Source organism: Sciurus vulgaris, assembly GCF_902686455.1.
Source record: "Sciurus vulgaris genome assembly, chromosome: 19".
NCBI classification, from domain to species: Eukaryota; Metazoa; Chordata; class Mammalia; order Rodentia; family Sciuridae; genus Sciurus; species Sciurus vulgaris.
Genome location: NC_136480.1, coordinates 434,121 through 454,972, shown reverse-complemented (window position 1 = coordinate 454,972; position 20,852 = coordinate 434,121). Strand labels below are relative to the sequence as shown.

General features: G+C 45.6%; 1 protein-coding gene across 12 annotated transcripts; it reads left to right on the top strand.

Annotated features, from left to right (window-relative positions):
- Positions 1-311: 311 nt before the first annotated feature.
- On the top strand, positions 312-12,922 carry CNBP (CCHC-type zinc finger nucleic acid binding protein). 12 transcript variants are annotated; one of them, XM_079122157.1, is made up of 5 exons: positions 312-471; positions 10,140-10,259; positions 10,377-10,469; positions 10,601-10,802; positions 11,837-12,922. In XM_079122157.1, the coding sequence occupies exons 2-5, from the start codon at positions 10,154-10,156 to the stop codon at positions 11,952-11,954; spliced, it is 519 nt and encodes a 172-aa protein (XP_078978283.1). In that variant the 5' UTR covers positions 312-471; positions 10,140-10,153; the 3' UTR covers positions 11,955-12,922. The 12 variants fall into 12 exon arrangements, with proteins under 12 accessions (XP_078978283.1, XP_078978281.1, XP_078978277.1 ...); XM_079122155.1 differs by having other exon boundaries at positions 10,377-10,475; positions 10,604-10,802; XM_079122151.1 differs by having other exon boundaries at positions 10,140-10,277; positions 10,407-10,469.
- Positions 12,923-20,852: the final 7,930 nt, after the last annotated feature.

Sequence of the window (20,852 nt, the reverse complement as noted above, 5' to 3'; positions counted from 1 at the left end):
ATTCCACGCAAACGGTAGTCCCTGCCCGCGGACCGGTCGCCCCGCACCCCTTAGGTGACATCTCCAAGGGCGGGGTCGGCAGATGTCCACCGGCTCGGGCGGGGCCGGGGCGCAGGCGGGGAAGTCCGGGAGGAGAGCCGGGCTGCGACCCAGGCGGGAAAGGCCGCGCGCGGAGCACGACGGGAAAAGCCGCGCGCGCAGAGCCAGAGGTCCGACCCGCGTCCCGCCGCGCTGGTGCAGGGCGTCCTTCCCCGCGGGCGGTTCTGATTGGCCGGCGGAGCCCTGGGCGCTGATTGGCCGCGTGGGCGAGGCGGAGGCGAGCCGTGCGCAGCGGCGTGTGTGGGGCCGTGTGCAGACCCGCGTGTGGCGCAGGCAAGGACCCTGAAGATAAACAGCCGCTGCCTTGCGAGCCGCCTTCCCCCGGCCTGCGTCCGCGTCTCCGCTGCTGCGGACCCGCTCCGACGCCGAAAGGTGAGGGCTGCTGTGGCGGGCCGGGGTCGCGGAGGCCGCGGTGTGGGTTCCGTGGCCGAGGCGGGACGGACGAGGGGAGCGAGCGAGGAGGCGGCGATGGCGGCCGCGCTTTGGCCTGCGCCGCGGCTGCTGCGTCAGGCGGGAAGCTCGGCTGCCGCCGCCGCCGCGGGCTCGGGCTTCCGGCCCGCCGAAGCCGGGCGGCCCTTCTGCCCTTCGTGGGGTCCGGGGAGCTGGGCTTCAGGCTGCCGGGGCCGCTCCCGGCGCCCAGGCCGCGCCCCGGGCCTCAGGCGCCCAGCGAGGGCGGCGGGGCCCGGTGCCCTTGGGGCCGCGGCTCGATTTGGCGGGAAGGCGGAGGGAGGCGCGGCGGGCGGGCGGGGGCTCGGCCGGCACGTGCCGGACCCCGGGGACCCCGGCGGGCGGCGGGCCTCGCGGGCCGCCTCCTGGCCACGTCCCTCTCTGGGCCTCGAGGCCGTTTTCCAACAGTCCCGCGTTCGCTGGTGCGACGCTGCCACCCCGGTGGGCGGGCGGCTCCTGGGAGCCACTTCTCGGGATCCGCGCGACGTGCGGGTCCCGGGGGTCCCGGCGGCGGGGAAGGAGAACCCGGGATGCCCGCCGCGCGCGGTCGTCCCCGCCGCGGTTTCCGGGGCCGAGCGGGTGTCGGGACCAGCGGGACCCGAAAGCCCCGCTGCGCCGCGGCCGCGTCCCGACCTCTCGGCGGCGCGGCCCGTCGGTGGCTCAGGTCGCGCTCGCTGCCACAGGCCCAGCACGTGGCCCGACCACCGGCTTCCCGGAGGAGGCGGCCCCTGGCCCTCGCTCCCGGAGGCCTGTGCCGCACGTCGCCGGCGTCATTCGGAGGGCTCCGGGCGAAGCCGCCGGGGCTGTGGATCTGTCAGAGGAGGATCGACAACGTCGGTCCCCACCTCGAGCCCAAGTCAGACTTTATTTTGTTTCTTTCCCTGTGGGCCGAGGATCGAACCCAGGGCTTCGCACACGCGAGACAAGCACTGTGCGCTGAGCTGCAGCCCCAACCCCACGTTAGGATTCTAGAAATGGAATTTCACCCTTCCCTGTTGTTTGACCCGATTTTGGAAACATGACCCGTGGATGTTGGCATCGAGTTAATCTCTGAATCTCAATTAGCAACTTTGTGACTCTCTTGCTCTGGCGGTATAAGTTGAGTGTAAGGCTTAGCGTTTGTTAAAAAAAAAAAAAAAAGGTATGAAGTGTAGTCTCTGCCTCCTGAATTTTTTTTTAAATTCCAAAGTTGAAAGGATTAATTTGGTTAAGGCTTATCAAACGAACTGTCACGCTCCTAGACACATAGTTTTTGAATTGTTGAGCCTGATTCTTGTCTACAAGGAACTCTTTGTGTACTCGATTATAAAAGGAATAATTGATTAGAGTCCCAAGGGCTAAATTAAGGACTTAAATTTTTTTTTTTCCAAATTGCAACTCTTGGCAACAGTTTCCCAGCACAAGCTAACAGTATATATCTGTGTGCTTCCCTGAATACTTGACATCAGAAAAAAGGTTTTCAACCAAAGGTCCACATTTTCTTTTCATATTGATTCCCAGGGAGGTAATTTATTCCAAACAGATGTGCGCGCTCTCCGATATTTCCTACCAGATCACTAGAAGACTTTGGGGCATTTTTTAAGTTGGCCATTGAACATCTGGAACAGGCAAAGTGATTTATAGGTATTTAAAAGTACTAATAAATGAATTTGGGAATGTGATTTATGCCTGTGGATTATTTTTAGCTTTTTCAAACATGTGGCAGGTCTGTGGGAAAGTACCAGATTGGTGCTCATAAGCAGTAGCACTACAGTGGCACTAATTGGATTGATTGGTCTGTTGACCAGTTGACCACTGAGAGATTTTGCTTTTTTCCCCCCTTTTCTGCAGGCGTGAGAGCTTAAAAGAGACAAACAGGAGCTTCTGCTCTTCTAGCTTCTGACAGTACTGGAGAGCCAAGGCGTCCTGGCCTGCTGTATGGAGAACGCTCTTTCTGCACCTTCTCACTGAGCAGAACTCGTAGTCTGGCAGGGTCTGGCAGTGCTGCAGTAAGGGAGCAGCATTAAGAGATCCCATGAACTCTGCCGCGTTTTCACTTTGTAAAAAAAATAATACAGTTGGGAGAATAACATGAACACTTGTGGGCACCACCAAAATTCAGGTTGTAAGGAGAAGGATTTTGTTAATTAGGAACATTAGAGTGTAACAGGGATCAGCTGGAGTGGCTCTGGATCTAAAATCTGAAGGTATTAACTAGTGAAATCAAGTTGCCAGCGTTGCTTGCGTCGGTGACTCTCCCTTAGAGAAGATTGAGGAAAGATGATCTTGGTTTAAAATTCAGGAAGGCCCTGTTGAAAGCATACTGTGAATGGCCAGGTGCAGTGACTTCTAAGCCTATAATCCCAGCAGTTTGAGAGGCTGAGGCAGAAGGATCATAAGTTGGTGGCCAACCTCAGCAACTTGGTGAGGTCCTGTGTCTAAATAAAATATAAAAAGGGAATGGCATTAAGTGCTTTTGGTTTCAATCCCTAGTATCAAAAAAAGGTATACTGTGAAAAAATTGAGAATGTGACTAGATTATTAAAAACTCATCTGTCTAGTTTTACTTTGGTTTGGTTTATCTAAAGAGAAACAATGAATACTTAATAGCACTGAAATTTAAATCAACTTTTTAGACAGTTACTGGCCATATATGCCCAGGGAATAGTATATTGGAAGTAGGGAGTAAATGGCGCTCCTAATAATGGCTTTTTGGTGCCCTTTATCACTTAACAAAAGCCTCTGCAAAGCATTTACAGCCAGACTGTTAAAATCCTGTTTCTGGTATTTTCTTAGCTGTGTGGTTTTGGCTAAGTCACTTGGTCTCAGGTCTTGCTTCCTTATTAAAATGGAGCAAGAATATGTAACTTGCAGGTTGGGGTATTATGAATAATATACTATTAATGCTTGATTCATAGTGCATGTTCAACTATTAAAACCTTTCACAGGTAATCAGGGCAGGCAGAAATAAGGGTAATGAGCCATGGTTAGGCAGTAAATGCAGGAACCAGGATAAGAAAAATTGCTCCTAATTATGTACCATGTTCTCCATTATTTTGATGGAAATGCAGGTAACTCAGAATGTATCTTGCTTCCTTCTATTGTATGGGCAGTTTATTTTTGTTATAACAGTGAAGTGTTTCGGTACCATGTCGAGACACCAGACTGACTTATTGGAGCATAATAATCAGTGCATTCAGAGGGCAAAAGCTCTTCTCTGGCCTAAATGTATTTGAGTCACCGACACTGAGACAGGGATCACCCTGAGCTTGGGACAGGATGTGAACGTATACAACCTTGTTGGTAAATCATATAAAACAAAGTTAGTAAGCTGCACATTATACTTGGTTTGTGTCATTTCCATCCCCAACCTTCCTTGTTACATAATTTAAACATTTTAGGATGCAGTTACGATTGCTGTTCATTGGAACTCATTGTTGGTCTTGAGCACATACTGTTCAAGTTCAGCGAGTTATTGACTGTTCTTAGTAGCACACCTACAGTTACTGATGTTGCTAAAGGTGAATTCGTGTAACTGCGGGTTTTTATCCAGAATTTAATCCTTAAAGTTTACATAATTTTGGTTTGTAAACCAAAATCAGACCTCTTAGTTTAGCATACATGGCCTCTTACAGTGAAATCTCAGTTTTTTCCAAGCACGTCTTGGCTGCACTGGGTGTATTTCTCCTCCTTGGCCTGTCCTGTGTTCCTACCACCTCCACGGTGGGGTTCATGGCTTGAAAATGTGATAGATATTGTGACTTGGGAATAGCTATTTGATTTATGCTGGTTGGACATCACCCATTTTTCTCTTAACCTTCTTTCCGTTCATTCAGGAAGGAGACTTTAAGATGGACAGCTGGAGGTTAAGGAGACCTGTCTCCGCGCTGAGCCTTCCTCAGAGGCCTTGGGCTGCGTTCTAGTGGACCTCTGACCAGTCTGGCTCACTGGGGGAAAGTGGGAAGGAAAGACTAGCTGCGTACACAGGACGTCAGCCCGACAAGTTTTTACACTGGGCGTCCGTAAAGCACAAGGTGGCTTATAACACAGTTCTCATCCTACATCAGTTTTAGCGTTTCCCTGTTAGGAATGGAGGGAGAGCGGCCTAGAAAGGACAGCAGCCATATATTTGAGTAGTTCAGGTCGGTTAGTGGTTAATCCAGGCTTATTTGTGCCAAAATCTTTTTACTTTGTTAGGATAGATCAGTGTGTTTTAGCAAAAGAGAGAATAGGACTGGAGACGGTTGCCTAACTGGTATGAGGCTCTGGTTCAACCCCCACTACTGGGGGGGGTAGGTGTGTGTTTGTGTTTGTGTTCTGTTGCCTGGCAACTGTTGTGGAAAGGCAATATTCTGTTTTGTTTTGTTTTTTAACTAGTGTATATGTTTTGTGGCAGTGCATATAATGCACAAGTCTGGTTGATTGTGAATTTCTGAATTAATAGAGCTAGGGGAACTGACCTGGATGCTGGCTCTTTTAGTGACCCCTGGTGGAAATTTCCCAGCCGCTTCTGGGAATTGTTTTGGATAAAATTGGAAGTAAATACTCTTGACTTTTTTTTTTTTTTATCATTCAAAAGTTTCTTCTTTTTACTCTCATAGTCATTACTGGTTATGTATTGAAATCTCAGAAGTGGAAGTTACTTCTGTTATGGATGATTTTTCTTTTATATTAGGAATGTCTTTAGACTGTTGGGCCTTCCAGAAACTGCAAGCTGTGAATCCTAAAAACTGTTGCACACTTTTAACTCTGATTTCATAAAGCTGGGAATTTCAAAGTCAGTGTGATCAATCCTTAATGAGGGCATAATTGAACACACATTGCTTCTTTCAGTAACTTGGTGCAGTAATTCTTGTGGATGATAGCAAGAATTTAGGTTTTGTTAGTCCTTGATTAGATCGCATTGTATCTTGTAGGTACAATTAGCTTCATTTAGCAAATGACTCTAGGACCTTCCCACCCCCCCCAACAATTAAAATACTGTTATAAAACTACTACTAAAAGGATAACTGTATGCAGAGTTGTGCTGGTTCAAAGATGAATTCCTTGGTCTCCGCCCTGGAGAATACGGTTGGGCAGCCCAGTGGTGTGATCAGACAGACACTGACAGGGTGTCTTGAGTCTTGATAGGAAGGAGAACTTGAAGCTGGGAGATGAGTTCAGATTCCTTTATAGAGTTGGCATTTCAGTCGGCCCTTAAAGGTGGGACAAGGATGTGACAGGTGGAGGAGGGACGGGTAGGGAAGGGCAGTGCTGGAAAATCCAGCCAGGATCTGTTGTAGGCAGAGAATCACGGAATCATGATGCCCAGCCATGTCTTCTCTGTTTTCCTCAGGAATGTGAAATTTTCTAAATACTTTTTTTTTTTTTTTTCCTTCCCCTTTTTGGAACCAGGGATTGAATGCAGGGTCTCTTAACCACAGGGCCACATCCCCAGCCCTTTTTATGTTTTATTTAAGAGGGTCTCACTGAGTTGCTTAGGGCCTCGCTAAGTTGTTGAGGCTGGCCTCCAACTCGGGATCCTCCTGCGACAGCCTCCCAAGATGCTGGGATGACCGGCATGCACCATAAATACATTTTAATGAAACATATTTGTACATAAGATGAGCATTAGAATGAGGGGACCTGCTTTCTAGGATAAGTTAATGTGCCTCTGAAATGTGGGAATTATTGATTTATTTATGTCCAAGAGACAAGTCTCAGCACAAGGTACCAGTTATTGAGTGAAAGTGTAGGCCAGCTCATTTACTGTGATTGGTTTGGTGGGAGAGAAAGGAGTTTGCATACACATTATCTAAGCCTGCTGGGGAGACCTTAAAAAGCATGTTGTACTGAGGATGGGTCTTTGGGATATTAATGAAGTTGATGCTCCTCCTTTAAGACTTTAAGTGGAATTTTGTATTCGTATGGGGGGGGCTTAATTTACTATAGGACATCGAGACAGGATGTGTTGATGGCACAGCATCTGAGATTTCCATTACAGTCCTGCCTTTGCCACTGAGGCGCATGTCAGAACAGTTTATTGTAATTGTGCATAAAACACTGGTAACAGGATTATGTTCATTTAATGGAGAAATACTGCTTTCCTTAAATATAGTTGTAGCTTGTAACTGAAATGTTCATATTTCAACTCACCCTTTCCTGTGGGAATTAGGATGAAGCCTGGCCTGGTGGCGCAAGACTGTCACCCCAGCGAATGGGAGGCTGAGGCAGGGGGATTGCGAGATTGAAGCTTAGCAGGATCTTCAGTAACTTGGCAATTCCCTGTCTCAAAAGAAAAAAGGCCGGGATGTAGTTCAGGGATTAAAAGTGCCCTTTGGTTTAATTCCCCCAGTACTGCCAAAAAAACAAAAAAGCAAAAAAAGGAAGAAGGAATGAAAAAGATGAGAGCTTCATGTTCAAGTGTTTCCTGTCCATTTTCCAAAAAGGTTGTTTTCGTTGTCCGTGGCCCTTAATTCATTTGCCTGCAGTGCTGAGAGTTGAACCCAGTGCCTCCCACGTGCTAGGCAAGCGCTCTACCACTGAGCCACAGCCCCACCCCTCCTGTCTTTTTGTCCCACCTCTGAACTTTGGATCTGGGTCCGATGGTTAGAGATGAAAAAAAAAAGATAAAATTGAAAAACAGGAAAGATGGATTCACATTGATTGATCAGCTCTTTAGTACCTGAATTTTTAAAATTGGTTGTTTCTATGCTGACATTAAACATAGTTTTAATTGCTGGCTGTTCCACCGGTAAGGATCTAATGATCAGTATCATTTCCCATGATACTTTCCAATCATGAAATTAACAGATCTTTTAAAATTATTTTGAAGTTGGAGGCCAGCCTCAGCAAAAGCGAGGCGCTAAGCAACTCAGTGAGATCCTGCCTCTAAATAAAATACAAATTAGGTTCAGTCCCCAGTACCCACCCCCCAAAAAAAAAAAAAAAATATATATATATATATATATATTTATTTTGAAGGTGAGGTTGCCAGGAACAATCATTCTTTACAGCTTTAGAAATACATATTGAAGTTCACTGCACTGGTGCATGCCTGAAATCCCAGCTGAATGGGAGGCTGGGGCAGAAGGGTTGCAAATTTGAGGTCTGGAATGTAGCTCAGTGGTTATAGGAAGGAGAGGCCAGGCATGATGGCCAGCTCAGAAAGCTGAGGTAGGATCACAAGTATGAGGCCAGCCTGGGCAACTTAGGGAACACTGTCTCGGAATAAATCAGAGTTTTTGATCTTTTCTAAAAGTTAAGTATGTTGTTTAAATATTAAATAATCAGGTACTTAGGGCCTGTCAATTTGCCTGGCTTCCGGTGTAAAAGTGTTTAAATGCAAAGAACTCATTGAAAGCAGTAAAGTGTGCTTAAGTCGATGGGAATGTAAACTAGAAAAGATGCAGAATGAAGAACATGGGAATAGGAGATGGGAGGCAGGAGGAAGTGCCATGGTAACTTCTTTCTTTTTCCTTTTTCTTTCTTTTTTTTTTTTTAGCAGCTTTTTTTTTTCTTTGCCTATTTACGTGCCTTTCATTTATCCCTCTCTGGTGGAAACTAGGAATCATTTAACATGATTTGGAGCTAGCATCAGTAAAGGTTAAAAAGTGGGAGGCCAGGGGGGCAGAGAGCAAATGCTGTCTCAAGTTTTGTTAAAAAAAAAAAAAAAAAAAAAAAAAAAAAAAAAGTATATATATACACACACATGAATATAGATGGACTTTTTAAAAATATTTTCTTAGTTGCCGAAGGACCTTTATTTTATTTACTTACACGTGGTGCTGAAGTCGAACCCAGAGTCTCCCCCATGCTAGGCAAGCGCTCCACCACTCAGCCCCAGCCCCTGGATAGATGCTTTAAAATCTCCTTCCCTGGATGATTTCTTCTGACTAGAAATGAGCATTGTGCATCTCAAGCCACAAATAACCCCTGGAGCCAAAAGATTGGATTGGTAACATGGTCATAGCAAGTGGCAGTAGTTGGTTAAAAAGATTCCTTTGGAAACATCCAGAATCAGATTGCAGAGCATTGGGATAAGTAAGTGCAGGGCTCTTGATTATTTGACTGTGGAAATTTGTTTAAAACTAAACTTTAACTTAATTTTTAGTCACCCGATTTTTTTTTTGGAGGTGGGGGAGAGTCCCCCAGGGGCTCACCAAATTGCCCATGCTGGCCTCAAACTTGGGATCCTCCTGTCTGGTCTTCCCCAGTCAAGGGTGCTCCGCCACATCTGCATTAGCTTTCTCTACAAGTTGGCGAAACTGTTCCGGGGGAGCCAGGCCATTTCTCTAACAACCTTTTGGGATTTTGGTGCTGTGGTTGGTAATTCTGTCCCATCTTAATCAAATGAAAGATTATTGCAGATATGCAAGCAAGGAAATAGGAAGTTCCATTTCCATTCCATTCTATTCCATTGCATTCTATTCTATTCTGGGAATAGCCTGGGATTATTTTTAGATTGTTACATAATGAGTTCAGAATCCATTTACCTTAGTGAGAGTTTTGTTTTTATTTCAACATGATACCTAGTGAAATAAATTCCAGGTAGCCTTGTTTTAAACATAAAGCTACAGAAACATTAGGAGAGGGAAGAACAGAGCAAAAGAACAGATGTTCTGGTGCCACAGACAGCCTGAGCACTTTGGGGTACTGCCTTGATTTCCCAATAGTTTGAATGTATTTGTGCCCCATAGAGATACAAATATTTTATCTCTGAAAATTTGTCTTTGAAGACTAGCTTGGTCATCAGGCACACGCTGCCACGCAGGCAGTTTATTAGGTGCTAAGATTATAGAGTGAGGTCATGTTTTATTTTTCACTGACTCCTCCCTTACCTTCAGAATCTGTCCTGCAGCTGTTAGTTATTCCAATCTTTGTCATCAGTAAATTTCTTCCAGTTGACCACACTGAAGCTTAACTGCCTTATAACCCTGAGAAAGTATCTGTGGACCCAGAAAAGAGGTGGGATTGTGTCTAGTACTCAGTATTCAGTGACAGTGACCCTGTAAAGCTCATCAACAAATGTGTTAGCCTGCATACTGATGCATGTATGCCTTGTCTGAACAGTTTTAAAAGATCAGAAATTGTGAAAGATGCTATTTGGGAGACTGAGACAGGAGGACCTCAAGTTCATTGTCAACCTCAACAATTTAATGAGATCCTTGCTCAAAAATAAGGGGCCTGGGTCCGGGTGCGGTGGCACACATCTGTAATCCCTGTGGCTCGGGAGGCTGAGGCAGGAGGATGGCAAGTTGGAGGCCAGCCTCAGCAAGAGCAAGGTGCTAAGCAACTCAGCGAGACCCTTTCTCTAAATAAAATACAAAATAGGGCTGGGGACGTGACTCAGTGGTTGGGTACCCCTGGGTTCAATCCATGGTACACCTCTGCCAAAAGGTGGGGTGGGTACTGGGGATGTAGCTCTGTGGTAGACACCCTTGGGTTCAGTGGCCAGCACTGCCAAGTATGCGTGGGGGGCTATTATATAATGTTATACATTTAATAATTTCCCAGGTACCTAATTTTTTCAGGTATTTTACAATCGATATAACATCTGAGCATGTAGATGTGTGATTATTTTAATACGAAGTGATTCTGAGTGGAATAATGTTGTCGTTGTCAATATTTTGAAGATTGACCTGCAGCCATGAGCAGCAACGAGTGCTTCAAGTGTGGACGATCTGGCCACTGGGCCCGGGAGTGCCCTACCGGCGGAGGCCGCGGTCGTGGAATGAGAAGCCGCGGCAGAGGTGGTTTTACCTCGGATAGAGGTATTTTTGTCGAATAAGAAATTTGGAAGTACTTCGGTGTTCATTAGTATTAAGACTGGTCTAATTAGCCAAATTCTTTCTTCTTTCTGCTCAAAATAGGTTTCCAGTTTGTTTCCTCATCTCTTCCAGACATCTGTTATCGCTGTGGTGAGTCTGGTCACCTTGCCAAGGACTGTGATCTTCAGGAGGATGGTAAGTGTCTAACACTTCCTGTCACAGCCTCTGGAAGTGGCAGAGTGAGCATGCGCGTGCTGCGTAGGTCGGCGCTGGCGGGCAGCGCTGGCGGGCTTTATAGCCTCCTCTGCTTCTTCTCCTTACTGCTGAAGCCTGCTATAACTGCGGAAGAGGCGGCCACATCGCCAAGGACTGCAAGGAGCCCAAGCGAGAGCGAGAACAGTGCTGCTACAACTGCGGCAAGCCAGGCCACCTGGCTCGCGACTGTGACCACGCCGATGAGCAGAAGTGCTACTCCTGTGGAGAATTTGGACACATTCAGAAAGACTGCACCAAAGTCAAGTGCTACAGGTGAGTGTGCAGCGCCGCAGGGACTGGACGGAGGGGACCGACCGGGAGCGGCTGCTCAGCGAGCTGGCTGTGACCAGATGATGTGCACTTTCAGCCTGTAAGGAGCAGCTCGCCTGCACCTTAGTGTGTTCTGCCACGATGACCTGTGACTTGGGGCACCTGGACTCTTCGCACAACCCCCGCCCCGCTGGCTGGCTTCCTTCCTGAAATTGAACTCGGGGGCTCTGTTTATTTTTCATTTTGCACAGGGTCCTGCTGAGTTGCCAAGACTGGCCGGGAACTGAGGACCCTCCTTCCTTGGCCCCACATAGCTAGGCTTACACGTGCGGGTTGCTGCCCGGCGTAGCTCCTGTTTGGGTTCTATCTCCAAGGCCGGTTGGTTGGTGGCTTTTGTTCTTGAGACAGTGTCTGGCCAAGTTGCTGGGCGGGCCTAGGACTAGTGATCCTCTCGCCTCAGCTTCCCGAGTTACTGGGATTGCATTCAGCTCTGAAAGACACAGTTTTGCAGGGAGGGAAACCAGGGAATGAACTCAGGGGCGCTTGACCACTGAGCCACATCCCCAGCCCTATTTTATTTTTATATATATATATTTTTTAGTTGTCAGCGGATCTTTTGTTTATTTACTTGTGGTGCTGAGAGTTGAACCCAGGCCTCACACATGCCATCAAGTGCTCCACCACTGAGCCACGACTGCAGCACCCCCACCCCCAGACCTATCCTGTATTTTACCTAGAGAGAGGGTCTCACTGAGTTGCTTAGGGCCTTGCTTTTGGTGAGGCTGCTTTGAAGTCTCCATCCTCCTGCCTCAGCCTGCTGAACTGCTGGGATGACAGGCACGTGCCACGGCACCTGGCCACGAATTTTTGAGTAACTGTTTTCTGAGATAATCTCTTGTTTCTGCCCTTAGTTTATTAATGTAGATGCTTATAGTCTTTAAAAAAATGTGTTTGGGGCTTTTTATTCTGCTTTGGTCGATAGTCTGACTTGTTCAGAGCACCATGGTGAAAATTAAAGAATTCTTTTTTCCCCCCAGGTGTGGTGAGACTGGTCACGTAGCCATCAATTGCAGCAAGACAAGCGAAGTCAACTGTTACCGCTGCGGCGAGTCAGGGCATCTTGCACGGGAATGCACAATTGAGGCTACGGCCTAATCATCTTCCTTTGTCGCCCCTCCTTTTTCTGATTGATGGTTGTATTATTTTCTCTGAATCCTCTTCACTGGCCAAAGGTTGGCAGATGAGGCTACTCCCAGGCCAGTGAGCTTTACTTGCCGTGTAAAAGGAGGAAAGGGGTGGAAAAAAAAAAAAACCGACTTTCTGCATTTAACTACAAAAAAAAAGTTTATGTTTAGTTTGGTAGAGGTGTTATGTATAATGCTTTGTTAAAGAACCCCCTTTCCGCGCCACTGGTGAATAGGGATGGAAGAATGGGAAGAGTTCAGTCAGACCAGAGCGCCCGTTCTGGGTTTCTCGAAATGTTCCCATGTAGGAGGTAAAACCAGTTCTGGAAGTGTCTATGAACTTCCGTAAGTAACTTTGATTTTAGCATAATGATGGCCTTGGATTGCCTGACCTCAGTAGCTATTAAATAACATCGAGTAACATCTGTTTCAGGCCCTCATCGAACATACAGTTGAGTGGGAGTAAACAAAAAGTCCAACGTGCGTTAAATGGCTAGGTGAGAGAAATCGGGATAAAAGCCCAACAGGAGCTTCATCGCAGCGTCGATGCCGGACACGCAGATGGTGATGGCAAAGGTTTAGAACACATTTTTTTTCTCAAAGACTAAATCTAAAACCCAGAGTCCACATCGATGCGCAGAGTTAGCATAATTTGGAGCTATTCAGGAATTGCAGAGAAATGCATTTTCACAGAAATCAAGATGTTATTTTTGTATACTATATCACTTAGACAACTGTGTTTCATTTGCTGTAATCAGTTTTTAAAAGTCAGATGGAAAAAGCAACTGAAGTCCTAGAAAATAGAAAATGTAACTTTAAACTATTCCAATAAAGCTGGAGGAGGAAGGGGAGTTTGACTAAAGTTCTTTTTTGTTTCAAATTTTCATTCATGTATATAGTGTGAAATGCCATATTAAAGGGGTTTGTGGAGGACTGAAAGCTGGCAGTTTGGACTTTTATTTTTGTACTGACTTAGTCATGCCTTCGGCAAGGCAGAATTTACTATTCTGAGGATGCACCGGGACTGGCTACTTTTTCTGTTCTCGGAGCCATAGGAAATTTAATCCCCTTTATAATCCATTCATCACCATGATCCTTTCGTCCTGAGTTCATGCTGAGGTTTTCATACGATCACGGTTTTTCGCATTTCCTGATTTTGCTGGGCTTCCCACGGACCTGAAATGTCTGAATTCCTTGTTTTTTGTTTGTCTAGGATCTCATTGCTGCAGTGGACTTTAGAAATCATCTGCTTATGCTGGGCACAGTGGTGCACACCTGTAATCCCAGCGACTCAGGAGGCTAAGGCAGGAGGATCCCAAGTTCAAAGCCAGCCTCAGCAATTTAACAGGGTCCTAGAACTTTAAAAAAAAAAAAAAATATGCTGGTGTTTCTGCTTTGTGTACCAATTCCAACCATGTCAAATTAGTAGACCAGTGCTGTTGAAGGGAGGTGACATTCATTTCCCTGTGAATCTTACCGTCTGTCTTTTCTTTTTTTCCTTTTTTTTTTTTTTTTGGGAATTAAACTTGGGGGCACTCGACCACTGAGCCACACCCCCGGATGTATTTTGTATTTTAGAGACAGGGTCTCACTGAGTAGCTGAGGCTGGCTTTGAACTCGCAATCCTCCTGCCTCAGCCTCTTGAGTCACTGGGATTATAGAAGTGCACCTCCATGCCTGACAATGTCCACATTTTAACCCCTGTTATTCTAAACTCTGCCTTCACCTCTTGAAGCTCCTTCAGTGAATTAAATGTGGAGACCAGATATAGCTCTTGATTCGTTTGCAGAATTTCAAAAAGAACAGTTGAAAGGAACTACCAGAAGAGCTGATATTTGTAGTTGAGCCATTTGAAAATATGTTACACCAGGGTCTCTGGAGGCTGAGGCAGGAGGATCACGATTTCAAAGCAATTTAGTCCCTGTCTCTAGATAAAATATAAAAAAAGGGCTGGGGATGCGGCTCAGTGGTTAAACTCCCTGGGTTCAATCCCAGGTACCAAAACAAAAGATGTAACACTATTTCATTGTGACTCTCATACGAATTCGGATATTCCCTCCTGATCATAATGCCTTTATAACAAGTTCAATATTATCCCTTCCAACCATCTGATGCACTGTAGTCACGTAGCCCTAGTTAGGCCAAAGACAGCCAGGACCCGGGCCAGGTCTGGGTCACACTTGCTTATATGTGTACTCCTGTCCCTGTAATCGTGAACGTCAGTCACCAATTTTTTTCTTATTTTTCAGTATCCGCACTATTTTCCTGGTCGAGAGGCTTGATGCTTAGATTCAGCTTCAAGTTCTCAGGCAGGAACGTTGCACGGTGTGTACATATGTTGGATCACGTCGTTCTGTGGATACGCTGCGTAGTGATTCCGGTCTTCCAGATTTTCCATTACGGTGGCATCCGTCTTGGAAATGTAGTCATCTCTCCCTTGGTTCCTGGCATTATTTTACTTACTGCTAACATTCATTTTCCCTTTAGTGAATGTTGTGTTGTTCATATTTTACATCACAGATAGGACTCTACACAAGGATCCCCGATTTTGAGGTTTTGCATAAATATTGGAAACCACTTTAAAAAAAAAATATTGACCAAGAAAAAAGGTTGATTTTCTTTCTTTTTTTTTTTTAAACTAGTAACAGTTTTTTATTATCATAATCAAGAATTATATACTGTGTATAATTGTATGTACTTTTTTTTTTTTGGTACCAGGGCCTCCCTAAGTAGCTAAGCCTGGCCTCCACTTTGCATCCTCCTGCCTCAGCCTCCCAACCTGGCCCATTTGCTATACATTTATAGAACTGGCACATAGTAGGTTTGATTACATAATATTGCCTTGAACACGTAAGGAACCTGTTGTGCTATGACGTCAGGGCGGCTATGACGTAACTAGGCAATAGCACTTTTTCAGCTGTATGTGCCCTAGTATTGCGTAGGTCACAACTGTAGGTTTCTTCTTCTGACTTTGGATAAAGATCTTCAAAGTCTAAAGAATCTGTAGAAATTCCTCCAGATGGGTGTGTGATTTAGATTCCAGCATCATCTGCTGGGAGCTGAAGGGCTTTCTCCCAGACAGGTCAGAGGTTCTGCGCCTGCCTGGGGGCGCTTTGGGTTTCCTGGTCTCCGAGCGCCTGATAAAGGTTGGTTTTCTTAATGGAAATAGTCACTTTTATTTTCCCCTGTTGGGTGTTCAACCCAGGAAAAGTAAGTCCTTTACCACTGAGCTACATCCCGAGCCTCCCAAAATAGACTCCTGTTGAGGTTATAGGGACAGATTTCCAAGCTGGACGTTTGTGTGTAGTGGCTTGAATGTGGCTGTGGTTAGGAGTCGCTTTGATCGTTGTTAAATGGGTCATTCTGTTAAATAATTCAGGGGACCTGCAGTCTTGAAGCAATTCTAGAGCCAGAGGATCCAGGACTTGATTTTCTAGTCAAGGCACAACCTGAGACGTCTGGTGGGGTCGTGGCCGCGCAGCTGAAGATGGACAGCTCATTTATCTAGGGCCATGTCCTAACTGACAATAACATTTCTTTAGGTTTGCGATGAGAAAGCGACATGAGATGTCTTTTTCTGTTTGTTTTGCGGTGCTGGGGATGGTACCCAGGGCCTTGTGCATGCAAGGCAAGCACTCTACCGACTGAGTCATCTCCCCAGCCCAAGATGTCTTTTTTGGCTCTGTGATATACCACACAGCCTGCATATTCGCTTTTATCTAGCAAAACAATGTTTACATGATGGAAAATTTGGTTGGAAGTTTTTCCTTTTTCTACAGTAAATAACTTCCTCAGAACCAATAGGCCACATTGTAATGAAGCCTAAGGGGGTGAGATTAGTGACATTGGTTCCATTTGAGATACCTGTGGATATGATTTTGAATTTTCTGGAGTTCAGCACAGATTAGAAGACACTTTTTCCTTGGACCAGGAACAGTTTGGGAACATTTAACAATAGGTAATCCAGAATTCCAACTCCAAAACTTTTTTAAAAAATTTCTTTATGGTACTCTGATTGAACCCACTGGCCTTTTATCACTGAAATGCATTGCTATTCCTTTTTTTTTTTTTTTTTTTGTACCGGGGATTGAATCTGGGCATGCTCAACCACTGGGCCACATCCCCAGCCCTTTTTATATTTTATTTAGAGACAGGGTCTCACTGAGTTACTTAGGGCCTCGCTGAGTTGCTGAGGCTGGCCTCCAACTTGCGATCCTCCTGCCTCAGCCTCCCGAGTCATGGGGATTAGAAGCATGTGCCACCACAGCTGGCCAAAGTTGAAAACTTTGAGAGTCATCATGGTGCCCCAAGTGGAATGTTGGGGTAAAATGTAGTTGCTAATGTACACAGGTAGTTATAATCCCAGCTACTTGGGAGGCTGAGGCATATCTAAGACCAACTGCAGCAATTTAGCAAGACCCTGTCTCAACATTTTATGCTAGAGTGCTGTGGCGTATGTCTGTAATTCCAACAGCTCTGGAGGCTGAGGCAGGAGGATCACAAGTTAGAGGCCAGCCTCAGCAACTTAGCGAAGCCCTAAGCAACTCGGTGAGACCCTGTCTCTAAATAAAATATAAAAGAGGGCTGGGATGTAGCTCAGTGGTGAAGTAACTCTGGGTTCAATCCCTGGTACTGCCACTGTAGCTCAGTGGTAGTACACCCCAGGTTTAATATGTAGTGCGTACCACAAAAGACAACAACAAACAACAGGTACAGTAGAAACAGGCAGAATTACCTTTGGGCGGTGTATACAAGATGTATGAGAAATGTGAATTTTGTGATTAAACTCAGAACCTATCCCTTAAAATATAAAACATATGTTATATATGCTTATGTTCCAAAATCCAAAAAGCCTCCGCTGGTGAGCATTTCAGTAAGGGTTACAAAGCCTGTATTTTCTAGAAAACAGTTCAATTGGGTGTCTGGTATGGATGAGATTTGCAACCTTGGCTCAAAGTATCACAAGTAAAACCTGGTGTCCTGGGGTGCATGCCTGTCTTTACCTTTCTAATCCTTCATCTGGATTTTTGCCTATTTATAGAGATTGAAGTGGATAATCTAAATCTCCATACTTTTTCGAACTCCTAAAAGTTACCAAGTTTTCTAAAACTTGGACTGCTTTATTTTTGCATGAGTTCCGGTACATAGTCATTATTCAACAGTGTGGAACTTGAAGCATTAGGGGTGCTCTGTGACCCATAAGTGCTCTGCTAAGCATAGTGTGAAGCCCAAGTGCCGTAGAATAATCTAGAAATAACTGCTGAAGGTTTCAAAGCATAAATCCCAACAACCGTTTTAGAGAGTAGTTGCTTGTAACATTCTTTTTTGCTTAAATTGGAGACAGACATTTGACTTCAATTTTGGGGCAGGGGGATGGGTCTTCAGCCATCTGTATTTTATAGGCTTCCAGATGATTCTAAGATGCCACCAGATTGAAAAGTATTAGGTTAGATAACTCAAGGTCATAGTCCTAGAGATAACAGTTTTAATTACTTTGGTTTATGTTTCATTAGGGGTTTTTTTTTTTTTTTTTGGTTGCTTTAGAATGTAAAGAATCTTTTTTTGTTTTTTGTTTTTTTTGGGTACCAGGAATTGAATTCAGGGGAACTTGACCACTGAGCCACATCACCAGCCCTGTTTTGTATTTTATTTAGAGACAGTATCTCAGTTGCCTTGCTCTTGCTGAGGCTGGCTTTTCAATCCTCCTGCCTCAGCCTCCGGAGCTGCTGGGATTAGAGGCGTGGGCCACTGCACCCAGCAGAATTTAAAGAATGTTTATTAAACAACTGTGTCAAGCACTGGTGATGTTTCTCAGTGGTAGAGCACTTGCCTAGAATTAGGCCCAGGTTTTGACCCTCAGCATCGCAAAACCATAACCTTAACTGCTTGAAATTATCCACTTTGACCCCACTACAAAGCAATTCAGCAAGACCCAGAAGTTAACTGTTATTTATAATCCATTAGGAAAACCGATATTAAACCCATTTCCTAAGAGCTGGTATCCACATATCTGGTGGTAAGGTTAGTGGTTGGGATTTATTATTCTACCCGCTACATGCCTACTTCCTGAATCAGGTGCAGAGATTTATGCATTCATTGACTCTGTGATTCTTTTTACTTGAAGTTTGACTAATACACCTACCATGTGTGAGTCAGCCTTATGTGATCACTGGAGTTCTTGGGGGGAACCTTCTGATCAAGACTTGGTTAGACTTGGATGAAGAGATCAAGATCAGCAGAAGAAGCCGGGCATGGCTGCACACACCTGTCGTCCTAGTGGACTGGGAGGCCGAGACAGGAGGATCGCCAAGTTGGAGGCCAGCCTCAGCAAAAGTGAGGCACTATGCAACTCAGACCCTGTTTCTAAATAAAAGATAAAAAAAAGGGTGGGAATGTGGCTCAGGGATTAAGCACCCCTGGGTTCAATCCCTGGTAACAAAGGAAAAAAACCACAAGCAGAGGCAATAGCTACAATGAATGTCACTGTATCTGTCTCCCAACTTCCTTAATCACTAACTTTATACCATTCTCCCACCCCTTTTTTTGTTAGAATATATTAAAGCAAATCTCAGTCATCAAGTAATTTTTTGTTTTTTTTTTAAAGCTGTTTTGGTGGCGTAGGGATGCTGTACCACTGACCTGTACGTCCCTAGCCCTTTTTATTTTTTCAATGTTATCAGGGGGCTTAGCCACTAAGCCACATTCCCAGACCTTTTTGTTTTATTTTCAGACCGGGTTTCACTGAGTTGCTGAGGTTGGCCTCTACCTTGTGATCCTCCCTGCCTCCGCCTCCTGAGCCCTAGGATTACAGATGTGAGCCACCACGCCTGGCTGAATCTTTTTCATTTTTGAGAGTTTTTAGCATGCCAATGAATGAGCTTCAAGTCAGGTGTTGGGTTAGGTTTGAAAGACCACATAACTCCAAAACTTCAGTTTCTTCATCTATAAAGTGAGACTGGTCAGAGAACCACCAGTTTGCAGTCAATGTGAGCAACTTAGACCCTGTTTCAGAATAAAAAAGGATGGGGGGTGTAGCTCAGTAGCAGAGCTCTTGTAGGCTGGATCGCCAGTACAGCAAAAACAAAACAACCGCCTTAGGTCCTGACCTCGTGTAAGTTTATACAGTTTCTGGATTGACATGGCAGATTTTATTTCACAAGTGAAACAGGTACATACCTATGTAATTCGCAGAACTAAAAATTTTATCACATTCATACCTTTACCAAAAGCTTTTGTTACTTTTTCTTAGCAAAATTACAAACTCGTGGTCTTTTTTTTTTTTTTTTTGTACCAGTGATTGAACCCAGGGGTGCTCAACCCCTGAGCCCCAGCCCCAGCCCTTTTTATATTTCATTTAGAGACAGGGTCTCGCTGAGTTGCTGAGGCTGGCCTCTACCTTGTGATCCTCCTGCCTCAGCCTCCCCAGCTGCTGGGATGACAGGCGTGCACCACCATGCCCAGTTTATATTCACATTGTCATATCCTTGTTAGCAAACAATGCTCTACTGTTCATTCTGATTTTTTTCTTTGTCTCAAGACAGAATCAAGTATTGTATTAGCTTCCTGTTAATGTTGTAATCTAATCGCATCTGCAGAGTTCTTCCATAAGGTAACATTTCTCGTATGGGGATTAGGCATGCACCTCTTTGAAAGGACATTATTCTGCCTTTCTGGCCTCTGGCCTCCAAAGATAAACATCCATATCGCTCTGCAAGGTGGCACACAGCTGTGATCCAAGAGAGAGGCGCCTGAGGCAGGATCACTAGTACAAGTCCAGAGTGGGCAATTTAGTAAGACCCTGTCTCAAAAGAAAAAGGGCTGGGGATGTAGCTCAGTGAAAAGCATCCTAGGTTTAATCCCCAGTATCCCCCGGGGTGGGGTGCGGGGAGGTCCATGTCGTATAGAAAATGTATTCACTCCATCTCCACATTATTGAAGTATCAGCCCAAAGTGTAGAATCTCATAAGTCATCTATCAAAATTCAATGATAGGAGTGAGGTGGAGGGGCACATGCCTGGAATCCCAGTGGCTCAGGAGGCTGAGGCAGGAGGATGGCAAGGTGGAGGCCAGCCTCAGCAACTCGGCGAGAACCTGTCTTGGGGGAAAAATTTTTTTTAAAGGGCTGGGGATGTGTTCCAGTGCTCCTGGGTACTTAATCCCTGGTACCAATATTATCATTTATGATCCTAGAAAGAAAAGGCCATTTGGGGGGCAGTCGGAGGTGATATGTCAGTCACTTCCCAGAGCAATGCGTAGTGTGTGATGGGCACTGCTGGAACCAGAAAAATCCTTAGAAAAGTTGGGAAGACCGGAGAGAGGCTCCTGATGGGAAAGGTTGTCATGGCTGCCTGCACGTGGTGTCATTAAGGCGAGGCATGGTGGAATTCAGGCAGGTGAGGGTCTGTAGCAAATTCAGCCAGTGACAGCAGCTTTCCCCTTTCGAGCAGAGGGTCTCAGCCATGGGTGACTTCCTCTACCAGCGCCCAAGCTGCAGCTGGGGGACAAAAGCACCCGAGGGAAGCAGCTGGCTTGTGGTCGAGGATGACAGGACAAAGCAAATACTTAGAAGACCACCAGGATCTTTTGGTGCCAGGGGTTGAACCCAGGGGCACTTAACCACTGAGCCACATCCTCAGGCTTTTTTAAAAAAAATTTAAGTTCCTGGGCTGGCCTCCACCTTGGGATCCTCCTGCCTCAGCCTCCCCAGTTGGTGGGATGACAGATGTGTGCCACCATGCCTGGCCCACAAAGTTGAGTTTTTTGTTTTTTCAGCCTCCCACAAAGTTCTTGAGAATTCTTCCAGCTTGGGTTGTGAGGGACAGAGGACACAATTTTAAAAGCTTCTGAAGCGCCCCCCTCCATCAAAAAG